The sequence below is a fragment of the Trachurus japonicus genome, chromosome 2 (assembly GCF_045865225.1).
Source record: "Trachurus japonicus isolate A0001 chromosome 2, Traja_1.0".
Lineage (NCBI taxonomy): Eukaryota > Metazoa > Chordata > Actinopteri > Carangiformes > Carangidae > Trachurus > Trachurus japonicus.
The window spans coordinates 5,700,654-5,720,818 of NC_140908.1; the positions used below are offsets into that span (position 1 = coordinate 5,700,654).

Genomic DNA, 20,165 nt, shown 5'->3' on the forward strand with positions numbered 1-20,165 from the left:
CGATGCAGTCACAGCTGACCTGTACAACCTGGCTCCTCTCCCTTCTCACCGTTACCTTCACATCGTGTGGACAGTCTGTGAATGTCTCACTGATCCCTTCAATATGATGTGATCATGGTCGTCTAAAAGCCGGTGTAAAATATGTCCAACCCATCCGGAGCTCAGGTAATTTTGACCATAAGTCAGAGACCTGTAAATGACGTTTTTTCTGATCATCGGAGGCCAGCTGGTCAATAAAATATTCTTGAATATCTAAAACAAAGCAAAAGTTGTTGTTGTTTTTATAATCTTATTCATGTAGCCTGTCCACATGATTAAATATCCCGCTGCTGGCTTGCTAACGTCAGCACGCATAACGTACCGGTATGTTATATCGTTTATGATACAGTCTCTTATCTCCCTGTTACTCTAATCTTTCCTGCTAATCGCTCAAACAAATGATTAATTACTAAATGAATATTGGTATTCATGTAAGATACCTTAATCAGTTACTGGGGGGCACTAAACATCACAAATGCAGCCTATTTATGATGCTGTCATAGAGAATCAGTTTACTATGACTGACACATGTCACCGCAGCAATGGCGCCGCCGCAAGATGGCGGCATACACAAAACGTTCTCCGAATTCGTCTATAAGTGTTGCTGCTTGCCTATAAAATTATGGCTGCAAGACTTAATGTGAAAGCTGTGGAGGAGGTGTTGAGTCTGGACTTAACCCTAGTGCCATCTAAATGGGTTTTATGCTTACTTTAATAGGCTAAAAACATGGAGGATGCTCTTTCCCCAAAATGATGAACTTTTCTAAATGATAAAAACAGAACTGAAATTTAAATATGTGTATTTGAATTAGAATAAAGTGAATGAAATATAGAATATGAAACTTTTATTATCGCTGTTGTCAGGAAGAAACCAGCATTTCTCTGACCCTAATCTGTTTATTCATGTACTGTAACATACACAATATGCCCGGGGATGAGATTAGCATGTTTAGTATTAGATTGGTATGTATTTATGCGTTTCGTATACATTTGGCATGTAAGAATGTAACCCAGCATTTTATTAAGAAACACTCAGATCTTCTTGGCATCTACTGTAAACTGCATCGACTGGTCATAAAGCATCATGAACAAAAGCTCACTGACTTAATAAACAATATTATACCACTTACAGTATAACCACTGCCCCTGACACTAACTCATGTTTTACAATTAACAACTGATGTGTGAGCGAACTGACTTGCTGTGAAAGTACAACTAATCCCTATAATAAGAAGAATAAGAATAAGAAAACAGTACTATTATTAGAAAGGAGAACTAATTCTAGGGTAAAACTAAAACTAATGTGCTACAAAATGAACGGTGAAAGTTAGTTTTAAACATCTCCAGTGGTGAGAACCGTATTCTGGGTTTGTTTCATCAAAGAATAAACAGCTCTGCATGCGGTGGTGTGATGGATGAGGTAATAAAGATAATGGAGGGAACTCTGAAGCTGCGTCTCTCGGTGCTGCACCCTTTCTAAAGAAGGCACTATGGGTGCTTCGCCATCTCAACGACCAAGATTCAGCAATGCAAATCCTCCGTCCTCGAGCGTCTGTAAAGTCACAGCTGTCTGTCATTTGGTTTCTGAGAGTCGGGACCTATGCATTCAAGTTAATGCTGACAGGCTTGCTGTTCTACTGCTAAGCATTTTTATTCTCCTTCGAGTGCCACGGCTTAAAGTATCGTGGCCCTTTACGCTGAGTACACCAGTACGCACATTTTTCAGTCATGCCACTCTGGAGGCAACATGTGTTTCGCGCTTCCCACAGAGTTGATCCACCTTATTTCCTCTCCCACGCTTCGGTTTGACCTAATCATGAGCTGCAGTGCAAAATGTCAGGGACTGTGGCTGTTTCAGCAAGGGCCCTCGGACCACGGCCCAGGACCGACTAGAGGTAGAGGTAGCTGACCCAGTAGACGATGTTGAAGAGCAAAAAGGACGTGGGGAAGAAAACGCGGGAGTAGGAATCCAGCTCGCTGATGTTGACGTGGATCCGTCCTTTCTTCCAGCCGCCTTCTTTACACTCCTCGTAGCAGCAGAAGAAGCTCTTGCAGTCCTTCCCGTCCAGGCACTCGTACATACAGTTGTCGTCGTAGTCGTGCCAGAAGAGGGAGTTTCCCATGGGCATCATAGTGCGAGGGTTACGACCCATGTTGAAAGATGAGTAAGCCTGTAGGCGAAGACAGAAAGAGAGTGTTATGGAGCTACGGCAAGAGCAGGACTCGACATTGAGGATTGTGTCTTATTTTAACCTTTCCACAATGCCGCAATCAGTAAATGTAGTTAAACATTTCTCCTCTAGCATGAGCCGTAATTGTTAGCATGTCAGGCTGATCAGAAATTGAATGTTTCTTCCAAGCCCAAGGAACACATTATTCACTAATAACATCAACTTGTACAGTAGGATTGCAGGTTCAGGAAAAAGGCCAGTTAAGCACTAATAGATCCTATGTTTACCCTCACATTATGTTGCATGAGATGCATTCAAACACTTTGGTTTTGTTTTTTCTCTTGTGATGTTTAACATAAATACTAAACCAAATACAAATGAGGCTGTAAGCCAAACAAGTATAGAAAGTGTTAGCATGAAACATTCTGATATTACATTTTTATCTTATCATCCTTGTTTAAACTTATTTTCCATAATTCTTAATGTAAAAGAAAAACTTTTGAAACATAGAGTCCATTGAAGACAGCTTTCTGAGCCCAATCATTTAGCTAACACAACCTTAATTAGCCGGCCAGCTGCTGCTCATAAAATCTAATAATTTGTGGGTGGCAAAATCAATTGTGACAAGCTAGAAATAGCAAGTCTTATTTTGTCAGCATCTGTGTGAAACCATAGACCGACTGTTTTGTGAACTAGGAAATTAGCAAGAATCGAAAATTATTGTGTGCCCAGCCCATCATTGTGGTGCAAACTGCGTTTGTTCTGGTAGGTGTGCCCTACGTTGCCTTGATTAATCATTGATCATTAACACAAAAAGCAAATCTAACAAAACGCAAAGCTCTGATGTGTTTTTATTGATGTCCTAGAAAGCCATCAGAAACCACATTGATGTGCTGAATAGATCTCAAGTTGATACATATCTGATATAATCCACATTTGTCCAGCTATCATTTGGAATAAAGGGTTTGGGTTAGGGGTTCAAACAAGAGGGTTGGCCCAGTGAAGCAAAAAGCACTCGAGAGTCAATATATCCTTTTATAACCATTGTGGTTTCCAGTCGTCTTGCATAGTTCACCATAATAGTTCTGTATAAGCATACTGAATTTCAATTTCAGAAAAGTTTAAAGGCTAACCACACAATAACAAATATTTTTGATCACTTTTTAAAATGGTCACATAATGCGGCCAGAACCTGATTTTCTCTGATGGGAATACTGAGGAAGTACCCCTGAGAAAATTCATTATGTGACTTCCTTCTGATGTTTACAAAATCGTGTGGGCCAGCCTAATTGGGGTAAAATCTTCACACGTTTTTCAAGTCCTCAACACCGCTGTTAAAGGAAGAGTGGGAGGCGAGAGATGAAGAGAGAGAAAGAAAGAGAGAGAGAGTGAGTCTCATGGAGTAAAAGAACTGACTGAGTGGGTGGCCCAAAGGGGCCACATGGATTGGGGGGTGGGATGGGGGGCGGGATGGGGGGCTTCCCCATAGACAGACTGGGCCAAAATACAGCAGTGAGCCGTCGATGCAGAGGAGGGGACTGAATGTAACACAACTTAATTGTTCAGCCCGAGCTGACAGTCTTTTTAGCCCTGAGACATATTCAGCAAAACTCCCCTACACTGGGAGGAAATAATGAAGAAGGAGGGGATCTGGAGAGAGGGAAATGACAGTCACCGTGGCTGACTCAGTGTTAGTAGATGTGTGCAGCCTCCATTAAAGTATTTGCAGTAGGTGCAGCCTTGAGAACGCCCACACAAAGCATTAGGCTCTCGTAGAGGAGCAATTGCTAGAATGCACACGTGTGCTCATTCAGACACATGTCGGAGAGAACAGCATGCACTATAAACACAGTTACATATATACCGACACCCTATGGATTCAATCAATATGACTTTCTGAAGGGTGATATTAATAGATCGAAAGCAATAGCTGGCATTTTTCACTTCTTTTTTTTTTTTAATTCATACTGAAAAAATTGAAGAACTTTAGCAGTTGGTAGAAAAAGCCTCTGAAAAAGTAGATATATAGGAGCAAACTCTCTTGTACAAACACATCGATACCTTATTTTGTTCGGCTCATTATGTGAGCCGAACAGGCAGTCGTGTCTACATTTTCATCCATTTCTCTCATTTTTTGTCCTATAGGCTACCTCTTACTTTGTCTAGGTCGATAGAAACGGTATCATAGGTACTGATCTCAGGGAGGCCAGGGCCGACAATGTTGCCATGGCATCCATGGACTTTGTGTCATTAAAAACTAATGAGGCATTCATCTACAGCAAGGTGTTTAGGATTTAAATTAGCTCAAGGAATCACCCTTAGTATTAAGATCTGTCATGTTTTGTATAGGCGCCATACCATCATGCAACATGACTAACATGATGTGGCTGATATTGCATTTTTTGTGGTTGTTTCGTATCGATTTGTAGCTGCTTTTACATCTCTTATGGTTGCTCTGTGTCTCTTTACAGTTGTTTTGATTCCCTCTGATTGTTTGAATCTTTTTGTTGTTGTTTTGCATCTTTGTCCATTTTGTGTCGGCTCTGTCCCTGGTTGTCGTTAACACAGACAGAAGTCCGTCCAATAATGTCTCCATGTGCTTGTCAAGAGAAATAAAAGCCAAATGCAGAGTTAATATACAGTACCAACCTATTAGTCACACGTGCATCATGGGGCTTACCATTCTCTGCGTCTTAGGAGGAGGTCTGCGTATACTGTAGGAGTAATAGTTGAGCATCGCGTACTCGATCATAGCAGCAAAGACAAACAGGAAGCAGACAGTGACAAACAGGTCCATCGCCGTCACATAGGACACTCTGGGTAGCGAGTTCCTGGCCACCGTGCTCAGCGTGGTCATGGTCAGCACTGTGGTGATGCCTAAAGGGGAAAGAGCAACAGAGTTTGTGAGGAGAGTTCTCTGTGACTGCATGATGAATTGCTGGTCAGTACTGGGGTGACCCATTGAGGAAGTCAGTGATTGCAGTATATAACATCTGGGCAGGGGTTTATTAATCACCATTAATAATGCATATGGGGTATTCTGGGTAAATGTGCCCATTCTTGCATCAATCTTGTCTTTCCATAAACACCACTAGCGGAGACCAGTTTTGAATCGTTCAGATTATTAAATACTTGAATTTTCTTTTTTTTGTTTTTATCTTTGCTCTTTCTCCTGGCGATCTAGAAAACTGTGATAAAATGAATTGTCAGAAATCGATTTGTGGGTTAAGAACCTCTATTATACAGTGGAGTCACATCAGAATGATGAGGCAAATCCCGACACCTCCTTATGACTAAAACATGACTTGCTTCTGAAGTGGCTCAAGTAGTGCAGCGATAATTCAGGAAGCCGGCCCTGCATTCGTGTACTGTATATCTGTGATGGTAATACATTCAGTAAAGTTTTATAACCGAAGCCACTGTGGGAAATGTTTGGAAATGACACTGAAACTTACACTGTCATTTAATGTTTCATAATTTTGAGTTACTTTAAGTACTTTTATTTTTTCAATCATGCAAAGCTTTTCTGTTTGTTACTTTGCCTCCAAACATTATGCAACACAAGACACACTGGACATATAAAGACACAGGACGTAGTACCCCATTGGGATTTGTTTTTAACCTGTCAAATGAAGAGCCACATTATGCTGATGGTTAACGTCCTGACTGATGTATGGACTGCGGTCGTTAATCAGCCTTTGAAGACATGAAGCTGTCACCGGCCCACTTGTCGTTTTAATGACACCAGTGACGGATGGAAATGAGGCTGTAATTCTTTGATTTGCTCGACCTCTGTAGTGAAAACTCACACGGAATTGAAAATGCGTAATAGCCCGTTTCTGCCAATCACATGTCAACAGATAACGCACTCATGAGCTAAGTCACTTTGGGCGGTAACTAATGTTTTCTCAAACTGTTGTAGAGTTGTTAATGTGGCTGTTATCAATAATTACCTGTCACAGTTGTGATTAAGTATGGGGGATAACTTTTAATTGTTTCATCAGAGCCGTTGTTATAGAAATTACTCCTCATGGTGTCTGAGCGGAGAATATTGTGTACGCTTGGTGAAATGAAATCAATTCTTTCACACAGAGATGAACCTGGTGACATTGATGCCCACTGGGAGCATTGATATCTACTGCTGTGACACACTCGGATCATTCTCGTAATCTCGCCCGACTTTTCCCTCTCATCCTCCCCTGTTCCTCTTCATGCCGCGTCGTCGCGCCCCTTCCTCTCTCCGTCCTTCTCTCTCTTTTCCTCTCTCTCCCCCCTCCGTCTCTTTCATCCTCATCTCCTACATGTCTTTCATGGCAGTGTTTTCGCCTGTGGTTTCCATAGAGACGAGTTGCTCCCATCTATTTCCAGCTACCTCCTCTGGTCTAGTGCTCGTCTAGACTTTCTCTTTTTTTCCCCCCGCTCATTAGATTTAAGCACCAAACTAGGTAAATGAACAGTCCTCCTCTCCTTATTTCTTAAATCTTAAATCTGTTCAAATCCCAGAGCAGTGTAAACAGTGTGAGCTCAATAAAATAGCCAGTGCATCGACAGCACTGTTTTGTCTTTGTATTTTATTTTCCTCTTTTTATTTTTTTATAACAAGCAACCCACTGACTGCTCACAGTTTGGGCTGCTATTTCAAATCAAGGTCATGAGTTTCCTTTTCTGCACAGTTTAAAACATTTTGTATGAATTGTAGCTACATGATACCATAGCAACTGGGAGATTCCTGTCTGTGCAGGGGAGCTGAACAACAGTCTCGCATCTGCAGACCGAAAAAACAGGGAGCATCTCATAGAGGTGAGAAAAAGCTCCGGTGCATGTGCCTGGACGAGACAAATACATGCAGACATCCTCAAAAATAATTTAAATGGTGTGATCACAGCAATAACAAACATCACGGTGCATAAAATCTGATCTAATAGAAACGCAGCTGATGGCAGGGAACAGGTCACACATGTCCAGAAGTGAAGGGGCTGTTGCCACAATATGTTATACAAATTTGAGACATTGACCTTTGTTATGTGTCCAGAGGTAAACCAGGTGGAAAAGACCACAGCCTGTGTTCATAGAGCGTCTGCAAGTAGCACGGAGGAGCACCGGTCAAGGATCAGCAGCCAGGTCACATGACTGCAAGGCTTTCACTGTGGCCACTGACCAGTGCCTTTTCTGTGATACCTGCACATCCAGTGACATTAACTTTTAGGTTTTAGAGCTCCTTGCAGTGTCTTTATGCAGCAACATCAAGTGTTGTGTTTACCCGGCTTTTATTGGTGGTTTTTAGCCCTGTTGATCTTTTACCAGCAGGTCATACTGATCAGCCTTTATACCTTTTCGTGATAGGAACCAAGAGGGCTAATGGTAAAGGTGGATAAAAATTCATACTGTGAATCTCCATGGATTTTTTCAGAATACTACAATATGTAGACATGCAATATATAAACAGTTATAGTTGCCCTTGTGATCATTATCAGTAGTATTAGTAGTATTTTTAGTTTTTTGTAGTTTTTGTTATCAGACAGTGATTAAAGGCAGCTTTGTATTGTATATGCATTGAGCTCCAACATATCCTTTTTTACACAACATTAATGCAAATTCACTTTTTAAAATACTTTAAATCCTGCAATGTTTACACTATACTTAGCTGTAAGCAGTCTTTCCCCTGTCTGTCTTTGTTGATATGTCACTGTGTCCTGGCGTGTTACTGCCACCAGCTGCATCGATTAATCCACCAATTATTTCAACTCTGCATGTGAGGATTTCATCCTCTTTCTTCACCCTGCCAGCGAACAGCTCTGATTGGTTGTCTGTTTGTCCAAGGGAGAGAATCAGTCGTCAATGGGTACTGTATATGTGCTGAGTAGTTATAGATTAGAGCTCACAGCAGCCCTAACATTGGATATGTATGGGCTGACGTGTAAAACTGAAATCATGCAGAACAGTTTGAGTGGAATAAAAATGCGTATCACTTGGAAAATAGACGGTATTCCTGTTTTGAGCTGTGAAGCACTCGTAGATTTTCAACAGAGATCAACACAAAACAGTGCATGCAGTATACATAGGCGCTGACAGTCTCCTTGCCAGTCTTGCAGTCTTGTTTGTTGATGGTAATTATACCGATGTTTTCAAATTAATGTGCAAGTGATTGAGGTTAAAATGCTTCACATGGCAACCTCAATCTAATCTGATTAAAGGTGTTTCCCGCACGCTTTAGAGGCCTTGACTCAAATCCCCGTCTTCCATGCATGTAATCAGTCAGATGGCCCTACATGAGTCCCCTCTGACCAAGGAGACACTTGGGACAAAACAGCCTTAAGCAAGTCTTGAGCAAGTCTGTAATTTATTCACTCAGCCGTGTATTCTCTGACGGTCAGCTTGATATCTATAGATCAGGCTTTATGTGGCAGAGGACTTGTTCCTACTGATATTTTAATCACAGTATATAAACTTCTTGCTGCTGAGAAAAACATCTGAGCACATGAACGTCCTTGCTGCTGACCATTTTATCATGTTGCTGTTGTTGTGTCAGTCATGAGTACGACCATTAGGCCTTAGCAGGTGTCTCGGAAAGAAACTGCTCTGGGAGGAAAACATAGGCGATCATGTTGCTAGTTTGTCCCTGTGGTGAATATAAAACCCGATTTAGATTCCCCATCTCTCACAGCACAGTTTTAGGGACTGATGTCATTGCACTAGCTCCTATCTTAAAGTCACTGCTTTCTTGCGAGGGTTCCCATGAGGAACATTGTCAGCTCTTACACCCAACCTGACATATCAAAGTTGACAAGCGTTTGTGTGAATGACGGCTCTCGCAGGGAATCCTTGGGCTTTAAATGCTAAATCTTTTTTTTTTTTTTTTTTTACTTCCCCCAGTATTACACTCATAAGAAGGAAGCTATAAGCTTGTTGTCAGAGCTTGCTGCTAGTCAGGGCCCAGTGTTTGAGATGGATATGTCTAACCAAACACTGCTGTTTGGCTTTTGAGGATGCTTCTTTGGTAAATCATGAAAAGCCGCCACAATGAGATCCGTGGGTGATTGAGGCATACGAGAGAAACAAAGGCATCAGCTGTGTCAGCGATCGCCCCAAAACAACAAAGGCTCATGTTCTAGTGACAAATTCTCCTGCAGCTGTAGGAACTATGACTTCTTCTTTTGTTTTCTTCTTCTTTTTTTTTACATGACATGACATGACATAGAGTAAGATAGAGCGAGTTGTGGTGGATGTTTAGGTCAGTTGGCTGCCTAAGGACAATAAAAAACATCCTACTTATCCACACTTGCAAGTATAGTGTATTTTCAGCTTAATTCTTAAAGTATTTTCTCATCTAAAGCCCAAAAACACAATACACAATATTGTTTTGTGTTTACAACAAAAGCAAAAAAGAAATCAAGGCTGAGGACTTGTGTGTCACGGTGATTTCCCTGAATACTCCATGTAGCATAATGATTGATGCTACCACTCAGTTCAATTAACTCCAGGTCCACAGTTCTCCTTTACTCTCCCTCGAGCTCTAGATTCTTGAATCTTGCCTTGGGATGGGTGTATTTCCCCATCAACATCCCTCCGTATCTCTGCCAAGATCCATCTGAGCTGCAGAGATTGAGGTCTAATGGGAATCAACCGTAGTTCAGCTCTCTTACTTCCAGCCCGCTGCCATCCAAACGCCCTGCTGCTGAAGGAGTAGCAGGTGAGTGACAGCTCTTTGGAAATACCAACTGGTACATGTTAGCGGCTTGTCAAGGCACACAGCCGGGAGGGGCGGGAGGGAGGGGGTGGCGGCATCACCCGCCTTTTTCTTGGACTTCAACCTCTCTGTGATCCGACTGATCTGCCTCCCTCGTTCTGACATTTCTCCCTGCCGCGACGTGCCAGAGGCCTTCACTTTGCTTTACACTCTTGTTTTGTCCCTCTCCTGCACCCAGCCTTTCTTCCTCTTATCTCTCCTCCTCTCTTTCAGGGTAGGGATCAGGTCTCGAGACGACTGGAAAACAGGGGCAATGTACTAGAGAAGAAAGGCTAAATGACTTTCTGGTGTTGAGCTGAATGTGGATGTTTATCAGGACGGGGACAGCTTGCCGTCTCCGCGCTACCTGTTGTCTGAGGGATATCGCAAACCTTTCACTGCCTGTGGTCATGTATCACACCACCACTCACGTACTGTGAGCGTTGATTGCCTTTGGTTGTTGTTGTCTATGCCTGGCAGATAGACGGGTCGACACAGTGATGGAGAGTTAGACAGGCTGTGATGAACTAACAGCCACAGCAGCAAGCTGAAAGCCTGCAGTATCTTCAGTATAGCTGCGAAACAGCGATCGCTCTTACCCTGGTGAAAGGTATCTCTGATGTATGAGACATTTGGTTGAAAAAATATCTAATAAAGTAGCTCTTGGTAAAGCGGCTGCTTCTACAAACACATCATTTCCAAATCCAGCCTGAAAATACACCTTTGTGTTGTTGTCTCTCTCGATCTCGTCTGCTTCACACCGTCTTGATGCTCAACTGCCACCGTGTCAGCTTTCATCAGCCTGACAGCAGAGGCAAGCTGAGCAGAAGTCCACGCTGAAGACAATCTTTTATTATGATCAGTTCAGACGAGGGGCTCCATGTGGCTCAGCGCATCCTTGAACAATAACTTACAGTATGTTCATTATTGAATCCAATACAACATAAGTTGATTTTATTGTTCAGCTGTCAGTGAAGTTTTTTTTTCTTGGGATTTCTTTCTTTTTTGAATGAATGAGTAGAAATGGTAAGAACTCCAATATAACTTCTTCTGTTGCCACAGAGACGTTCCTGATGACCTTCTGTGATTGGTGGGCTGATGATGGCCACCAGGGACTGATTGGAATTAAAGTACTTCAGATTAATGTGTACCGTCTTGATTCGAGTGACAGCAGGGGAGAAGGAAGTTGGATTTTGAAGAAGTCAGCTGGGGTTGAGTCCTTGGGTTAAGTAAGAAGCCATGGGTAGCGGAATTTAATTAGTTAGAGTGTGACTTCCTTCAACAAGTATTACTAAAGTGCCAGGGAGCAAGGCACTATGGCCCAACTGGGGCTTCCTGGCATAATTGTGTGAATATGAATCCATGGGATAGCTGTTAATTTGTATCTCAATTTACGGCATTTGGTTGCAACTAAGTGTACACCAGGGGTTTAAATGAGCAACCATTCCCCAGACTGGTAGTCCTACGCTGACGTGCGGAGGCAGCACGGGATAGATGCCAAATGTGAGAGGAAAAGCACGAGTGAAACTTAGAAAATAGAGTGTAGTCTGCCAATGCTGCCAAGTGCACTAAAAAAATACATATATTCAAGGCGGCGAAAGTGATCATGTTAAATTAGTGTTCTTTATTTGATTATTACATTTTAAAAAGACTTGGCAATGAATGATACATGGACTATGAGAGTGTAATTTATTGTTGTAGCAGTTGTTTGTACTGATGTGGAGGTCAAGTTGTTTTTTTAAGGTATCTAGGTTTTTATTTTTAGCCACAGTAGCAGCATTTCTCTTGTAATGGTGAGCTCACCTGCTTGGCTTTGATTGTGTATCTGGTTGTAGTTTTTAACAAATAATATTGTTAAAACATTTAAGTATCTGCATGCTAGCTTTGCAACAGCACTACCAGCATGGCTCTCTCGGTCATGTTAATGTGTCCTCTATGCAGTTTAAAGTATCTTCAATACTACAACTCTATATTATCCTTTCCTACTACCCACTGAAATTATAGGGCATGAAATGAAACCGTAACACCCAGGTGTGTGTATGTTAAAGTGTGTGGACATCAACTTGTCAGACACTCACCTTGAGTGTTACCTTAAACAGGAAAGCACGAGCACTTTGCATAACATCATCATCCACAGGAAAGCAAATGAACTAATGGCAGGCATGCAGTGAGGAAGGAAACAATTAAAAACAATTGTCAACTCATGCAAACTGAAACAAGATTAACACAACAATAAAGGATAAAAGAGACAAAAGAAGCTGCACTGATGTGACATGTATTAAGACGGTTTTATGCACAGCTAAAGATACAGTGAAACATACACAATTAGCTGAGAATGCACATGCAGAAGGACAGACACAAGGTTTTCTTCATTCTGCATCTTTTGCTCGCACAACAATGTTCAGTGATGTGCAAGTATTCCACTAACATGATTGCTTTTGCTGGTAATAACTACGGCGACAAAGACGGAGTCATAATATTGCAGTTACTAATCATAGAAGAGATTATTACTTTTGCTATCAAGCTGTCTAAATCTCAGATTGAATTGGAATTACCACAAGGCTTTAAATCCTGCCACCAACGTCCGATTCATTTTCTTCTTATTACATTCACATAGCCTGAATGAGCAGTTCTGTATTCTCCCATGGAAGCATCCTCTATCATTCATAAAATATCCCATCCATTCATTTAAATACAGGGCGACAAAATCTTGGACATCAACACTATTTGCTATTTCAAATCAAAGAAACTAGATTGCAGTTATGAGTGACAGAGAAAAGCAACACTAAGAGAAAGTATTGCAGTAAATTACTACTGTTGTGTACCTAAGGCCGTCCTTGCAGGCGTAGCATCGCTCTTGATCCAGAAGGAGACCCAGGACAGGACCACAGTCAGGATGCAGGGGATGTAGGTCTGGATAGTGAAGTAGCCCATCCTTCTGCTGAGGTCAAAGTACACTGTCATCAATATGTAGTCACCTGTTGACCGAGAGAGGAAATGGAGCGCGTTGAGTGTGACTAAACGCTTTCAGAGAGTATCACTGATGAAAACATGAAATAGAAATCAACCTCAGAAGTTACTTCCATGTTACATTACAAACATGACATGAAGATGTTTTATTCTCTGCATCCCTCCTCAAACTTTTACAAGTTGTGGCATAAAGCCACATATACGCTGCAAAACATAGACAGTCTTAGATCAGAGCTGGTGTGCTGCCATATTTCTCAGCCACAGATTACAAGACTCTGTGTCCTTCACTGTTTATAAACAAAACAGTACAACACAAGTGGACAATATGATGAGTAAAAGAACCTGCGACTGAACAAAAGCCTTCGTAAAGAACGAGAATCCCAGTCAACGCTCACCTCTTGCCTTTTTATAAAACTACTCCCCGTGGAAGCCCTTTTAGAGAGTACCCATAACAACAGTGGTAAGGGAGTTGCGATGAAAGCCTTTTCCATTTTGGAGTAGGGAATACATCCTTTTGCTTAATTTCCTCCACTCATATGGCCCCAATAGAAAAACACAGCTCTATTCCAGTTAATACTTTTAAGAAATTGAGCGGTTTCCAGCAGTAAATTTGCTCTTTAAGACTCTATACATTGTAAGGTAACCCTGCTATTTTCACTTTTTCTCACTCGTGAAGCTAAAGCCCAGGATCCCCGAGGATCTGCAGTAGCACACTGGCTCATGAGTAATTTAAAAAGGTCTGACGTGCGGCCGGGAGCTGCGTCACGCTGCTCTTAACTTGGTCATCAAAACAGAGGCTTAATTTTCCTGCAAAATCTTTAACAGCACAATCCAAACTTTATCCTGCACGTCTGAAGAAAACTGCGAGGGTCAGCACATTTGATTAGTTGATTGTAGCCTAGAACAAGACAAACTCATATAGCCTATTGTGCTTTGTGGCTATCAGGATGCAGGGGAAGCGTTTGAAAAAAACAGCCAGGAGCTGAATAACCATTTTCTGTCCTGTTATGTCGGCTAAGTTTCCTAATCATCAGAAGCGTCTAACGCTGTGCTAAGATCTAAGGTCTTCAATAACTCTCATTAAGACCATTTTGCAGCAGCTAAAAGTCAACTCCACGCGTATTTGTCAAAATTGTTATGGCTGGTCAAATAAAACATAAGAGATTGTTCAGTTCCTGCGGTGAGGGTTTCAAATTAGGGCTGTAAATGCTTAGAGTGAGATAATTAAATGTGAGGGCCAGAAACAGAAAAAAAAACAAAACTTAACAGAGATTTAGAAGTCAAGGAAATATATCTTTGACTTGAGCTACAGTACCATACAATAGTGCTGTTAGTGTTACTGCAAGCATCAACTAACAACAGCAAGGATACTGAGTTACAACACCTACGTTCTGTAAGCTTGACAAACTTCTGTGCACTAAATGTTACTGAAGACCACCATGTGATAACCTGCTGTCAATCACATTCTTCCATGAAGAGGAAGTGGAATTGAATAAAACATCTGTAGACCTTTGTCCTCCGCCTGCAGCTGAATCTCACCTCACACTCGACATGGAACTGAAATAATTATTTTAATCGTCTGGTGGGATGAATGAAGGGTGTCTTAGAGCAGAGTAGTGTTTATCGCTCTCAGTTGTGAATGTGTAGCAGTGCAGAACATGTAACAACTATCTGAACTTCAGGCTTTAGGTTTTAGCTTTTAGCTTTGTGAGGTCCAGGGTTGTTGTTCCCTCCAGCTCCATTGAGGGCAGGTACTGTATTTCTTCCTTTTTAAATTCAGATATACTTTCTGCTTTTCTGTCAGAATTACTTCCTTTATACTCGTCAATTGTTGGATGAACCCTGAGTTCAGAGTGTTTTCAATAGCTAATCAGTTAAACAAAATATATAATGACAAAATGATCATTTAAACACCGAACTACAGACAAAACGTTTCAAGTCCTGTAGAATGTAGATATGGACTAATCTTGGTACTTTTTAATTAGAAGGCATGGGGAATAACAGCAGATATTTGCAGTAGAAATGACAGCTGTGACATGTGCTCTGTTAAAACACTGACCACTGTGAAGTGAGAGGCCTGCAGAGCCACACAGTGTAGAAACAGCAAGCCAGTCATCTCACTGAGAAAGTTAAAGTTGGAATGACACCTGGGTCTCAGAGACATTTTGCAGGTGGATCACATCTCTCCAGAGCTGATGTTCGTTAAAAAAAAAAAAAAAAAAAAATCACATTTATTTGTTCAGGCTACGGTTGAAGAGTGTCTGTCTAAATCCTGTCCAGACCTTCTCGCCACAACAGATCAATACTGACATCCGCTCTCAGATACTATAGGGAACTGTACCCTAAAGGAAAGCTCTGAGACAGGTTATGTCATCTGACTGCAGAACCATCTCACAAATATAATGCGGCCTCCCCTGCAAGGAGCTAAGCGTACACTGTAAATTATAATGTCAGAGAAAATGAAATGAGAATTAAAACTTATATTGGATCATATTATGACAGTTAGAGGTGAATTATTAGACGGTATCTCCAGTGCTGGTACAGAAATGAAATGTCATGAGTCAAGGAAACAGATAATTATTAACCCCAGTAGTGTTATTATCATCAAGGGATATGAAAAACTGGGTTTCTTAACATTTCAGAGCATGATTTAAACTGAGATATGACTATTAATAGAGACATTAGTGGGCATGTAAAAAATACCACTGTGGAGGCAGCTGTTGATGTCACGTCACAAACCAGAAGTTGAATAAAGTTCAATTAAGACATCAAGTTATTATATTTAAGCTATTTATTATAGTTATAACCACCAACTACTTTTGTTCTTGTTTTTTTCTGAAATAAAGTTACTTTTGTAGTGGCTGGACCTGAAAAGTACAGCAGATAGATGTCCATCTAGTGCATTTAACCACATGTTGATTATCAGCAAATCCATGGTTACCAGTACAACGAGAAACCAACAGGAGAGTTTTACACCTCTAACTTATTAAAGAATGATGACCTTGTATTATAACACATTCGGCTACTTTATATCACAAAGAGTACCCGGACGATTAGGTTAATTTTCTCCCCTGCAGAGTAAGAACAAATAAAACCTTATTCACAAAGCAGACATAATAAAAAAATCAATGTATTTTGCTATTTCACCAGAATAAAACTGCCTCGTTTTATTTTATGCGCCTATTTATGGCCAGGATGAAGCGTGTCTTCCTCTAAAGCGATCCAAGGCTTGTTAGCATTGGAACATAATGCTGGTTAGATTAGAAGGAAAAAACAAAACAAACTTTTTTTATATACCAACAGGGGTAAATTAAAGAGCTTGCATTATTCTCCTCCTGCTCCCTCTCAGCACAACACAGCACAGTTGATTTGACAGTTTAATAAGCTTCATTGTGCAGTCAATCTTGCCAGTCCTGTTGGATACCGCTGCTTAACTGATATTAATGATTAAATGGAGGCTGCAGAAATACAGTATATATCTCCAAATCAAAAGTTGCATCGTGGTGACATACTGTACTGTACATCCTGTTAGGATGCCCCAGTGTTTACACATAAGGAAGACTCTCCAGGAAAACTGGTTCATTAATGAGCTCAAGGCAGTTCAGCTAATATTGCTGATTTGTTTTTTTATAATCTTTATCCTGTGTGAGCTTTCCAAGCGTGCACTTAGAGGCCCCGGTCTGATGTGCTGGCTTACAGCTCCACTCGAGCAGTTGGAGGATTCAAGGTCCTTCTCAAGGGCACTGAAGAGAGGGTGAAAATATCGCTGCTTTCTCCACTTTCCCTACCAACGGTAATCCTGACCTGTAGGTTGTTCAATCCTCACACAAGGAGGGAAGTAAAAAATTATTACATCATCAATGTTGCAAGACCAAAACCTTCTCTTGCCTTTGTTAGTCTTGTTGGTGAGTTGTACTTTTTGGCCTTGGACAAGTGCTGTAATGAAACCACATGATCTCAGTGCTGTGACACATGTGAAGCTTTTATTTTTGCATATACAGTGGACAAGGGGGGAAAAAGCAGCGTAGTGTGTCTTTGTATTGTTGTGTTGAGCTTTTTAGTTAAGGAAGAGTATAACATTATGCTTTCAATCAGTCTTGGACTCCATAACTTCATGTGTCGTGTGAGTTAATACTCTTCTCTTTAGCTCTGGAGGTGATGCTGCAGTTCGCAGTAAGCTGATTAGCCTGATGAAGTACATGTTTGCATTTTGCACTTCATAGAGCAGATAAACACTCAGTTTGATCAATTCCTGGTTGTGTTATTGATTGAATAAGACGCTACTCTCTAAACTCTTTCTGGTATCAATCTTACTGAAGACCAAGTACACTGCTTCAACAAGCTGTTCCTGTTCCTGGTTGTGATCGCTAAGCTCAGGCTCAAGAGTTGCATTTCATAGGTGGGGTTAAGTGAATGGTAAATTGATACATTTTTTTTTTTTTTTTTAAGTCTGCATGCCGCTTCAAGTCTCTTCTACATGCCCTAATACTTTCATTATGCCTTCAGCTGAGATTTAAATGTGATCAGAGGCTCATATTTAAAGAGTATGAGGGAAAGGCATGGGATTGTCAGCATTTTCATAACAGATCCTCTGCAAAAAGGCATTAGAAATATTTCCAGGGTGGTCATGTACAGACAGAAAAGGAAGAACATCAGCATTTCTGCAATGTAACCACAGAAAAGGGCATCAGCGAAGCTTTTGGGGGAATTTGCCATGAGATCATAGAACAAAGCGCTGAAGTGTTTGGGATTCCGCGTTGGGGCCCTTTGAAGAGGACGCTGCTGAATTGATAACGATGGTGGATTTGTGGCGGGGGTCCCTAGTGGCGCTGTGGCCACAGATCTGTCCACTCTGTCCTCATTAAAACAGACCCATACCTCAAGTGTTTATTAGGGATGAAGGATAAAGCAGCGAGAGGGAGAATGATGGAGAGGGAAATGAGGGAGAGAAAGGAAGAGCAACGCAGTACTTTCAAAGTTTGTCATGACGTAAATTAATGATATGGTATTTTTAGCAGGGGATCTAATCATCATGCTTGTGGAGATAGAGCTCCGGCAAGTGAAACAGGAAAAAGAAACGAGGTAATAAATGAGAAAACTGCTAATTTTCTTGAACAGCATGAGGTAGATGTGTAGGTTTGCTGCTGCTTTTGAGCATCTCAGCAGTAAATCGTTTGGTTGTGTGTTTTTTTTACGATGCAGCGGGAGTCCAGGAAAACATGTGATTTACAAGGCCATCAATGTGTCTTGGGATGAGTGGGCTCATCAGTCAACCTTTTTTTTTGTGATCAGAAACACAAATATACAACGGAGGATTCTCATTAGATACAAATAGGAAGCTTGATCACCACAACACAAATAAATGTTGTCGCCTGAATTTGTTTATGTCTTTGTTTAAAAATATATTTGATTTAGCGATGTCATATACTGGGACATTTTCCAAAACAAAATGAAGCCTCACTTCCGACTCAGCTCCTTAATAATTTGATACCCCTCCCTGTTATCCTTCCCCTAATCATGCCAAGTGCTCTTGTTCCTCGAATATTCATGAACGGAGGTTCAGCTCTCAGAGAGCTGAATCAGGACACATTATGCAGATCCAAGCACGTCTCTCCAAAGACAAAAGACCCTATGGCGCAAACCAGATGGAAAAAAGGCAACTTATAAACAAGGTTAAGAGGGGTTAACAACCACTGCATCACGCTCTTCCTCCCTCATTCATACTGTTTCACTTACAAAGTCATTAGAATCTGTTTTTATCTGCACGATCAAGCGAAAGCATTAAAAATGTATTAGGGACTTGTCCACCTGGTGTCAGTTACAGGTGTAATACTGGCACCTGTTGGAGCAACAGTGTTCCTCCAGGTGCCACCACCTCCCAAACAAAAAACTTAAATTAAATCATCAAAGAACACAAAGCCTAATAACCCCACTGAGAGCATGGGAAGACAGGAGGAAGGGATTTAATTATTAAACTTCCTTTTTAATCTTTAATCTTGGTGATTAATGTCAGTGGAAAAACCTATTTGCCCTTACACCCGAGGGGAATACTTATGAGCTTTGAGCTTGTAGTTATGTGATTACATTTATGGGCATGGTGCTAATGTTAACCTGTGCAAAGCTCGGGGCACCAAGGTAGTCAAGCAGCTCCAAAAGCTGAACAGTCCTTGAGCGAGACTCTGGCTACTAGTCTGCAACCGACCTTTGACCAGCCCAAACAGTAGGGTAGAAGAGGGAAAAAAAAGAAAAAAGATCTTCCCTGCAGGGATCAATAAAGTTGTATGTCATTATTATCCAAACTGCTGTGAATTGTAACATTCAGCATGTTTTGTTTTTTGTGTGTCTCAAGAGCCAGTGCTCGTGACCTTTCCCCGACCCTTTGTTGCTGCTTTTCTTACCTGCTGTCGTCCTGAGCACATCTGTGGTGTTTCTGAGCCCCATGAAATCAAACTGGTAAAGCCTCCAGTATTTCTGGTCTGAAGTTTCCACTGGGTTTCGCCTCTTGTGCCACCTGTACACAATCTCGTCCCGCGGGTAGCCGTCTGGGGAAACCACACAGAGACTGGGTTGGGTGTGTGATAGAAAGAGGGGAATGCAGAAAGAAAAAGGGGGAGCTGAAAAAGTTGAAGGCAAAGAATACAGGAAAGATTAATGCAGCAATGCAGTTTTTATTGTATGCATGATTTATACCTGATTTATGCATGATTTATACAAATTTATACAGCAAGTTTGCATAGGCAATTCAGTGGACTGCAGACCAACTGAGCAATTACTGTTAACTTGTTTGCTTGGAATCTGCTGTGCTGCAACCACAGCGAACAAATATCCACTCCAACATGTAATTCAATGCTGTGTTTATCTTAATTTCAGTGGAATAATTTCAAGTGCAAGTCAATTGGTGTCAGAGATACCCCTGTGCCATTTCATATTTTAATGATACAAACTAAACAGGCTGGCTTAATTTAATGTATGATATTATCATGTGTCGACATGGAAATGGAAGTTCTTGCAGGAAATACACCTGCCCTGTGGAAAACCTGTCGTTACACTCAGGTGACATGTGACAGTGCGTTTACATGGCTGTGTACAAGTGGAACGACCTGCTGGTGGTAGTTTAAAGCTGGAACCACTTTTCACTGATCATTAAAAGAGCAGGATTTCCTGCGCAGGCCCGTGCTGGGTGGAGCAGTTAAACACAGCAGAAAAGCATGTAAGACGATAAATCTCTGCAGAAGCTATTACTCTAAACACAGTGTCTC

At 41.3% G+C, this 20,165-nt stretch overlaps 1 protein-coding gene across 1 annotated transcript in view; it reads right to left on the reverse strand.

The window, feature by feature from the left end:
- Nucleotides 1–780: 780 nt before the first annotated feature.
- The window catches only part of LOC146990677 (gamma-aminobutyric acid receptor subunit gamma-3-like), a 77,649-nt gene continuing 58,264 nt past the window's right edge, over nt 781–20,165 (reverse strand). The window contains exons 7-10 of the mRNA XM_085797181.1: nt 19,305–19,448; nt 12,762–12,914; nt 4,891–5,087; nt 781–2,210 (exon numbers count right to left, since the gene is read on the reverse strand). Of these exons, the coding sequence (XP_085653307.1) occupies nt 1,929–2,210; nt 4,891–5,087; nt 12,762–12,914; nt 19,305–19,448 (776 nt within the window). The 3' untranslated portion in view covers nt 781–1,928. The remainder of the gene's footprint in view (nt 2,211–4,890; nt 5,088–12,761; nt 12,915–19,304; nt 19,449–20,165) is intronic.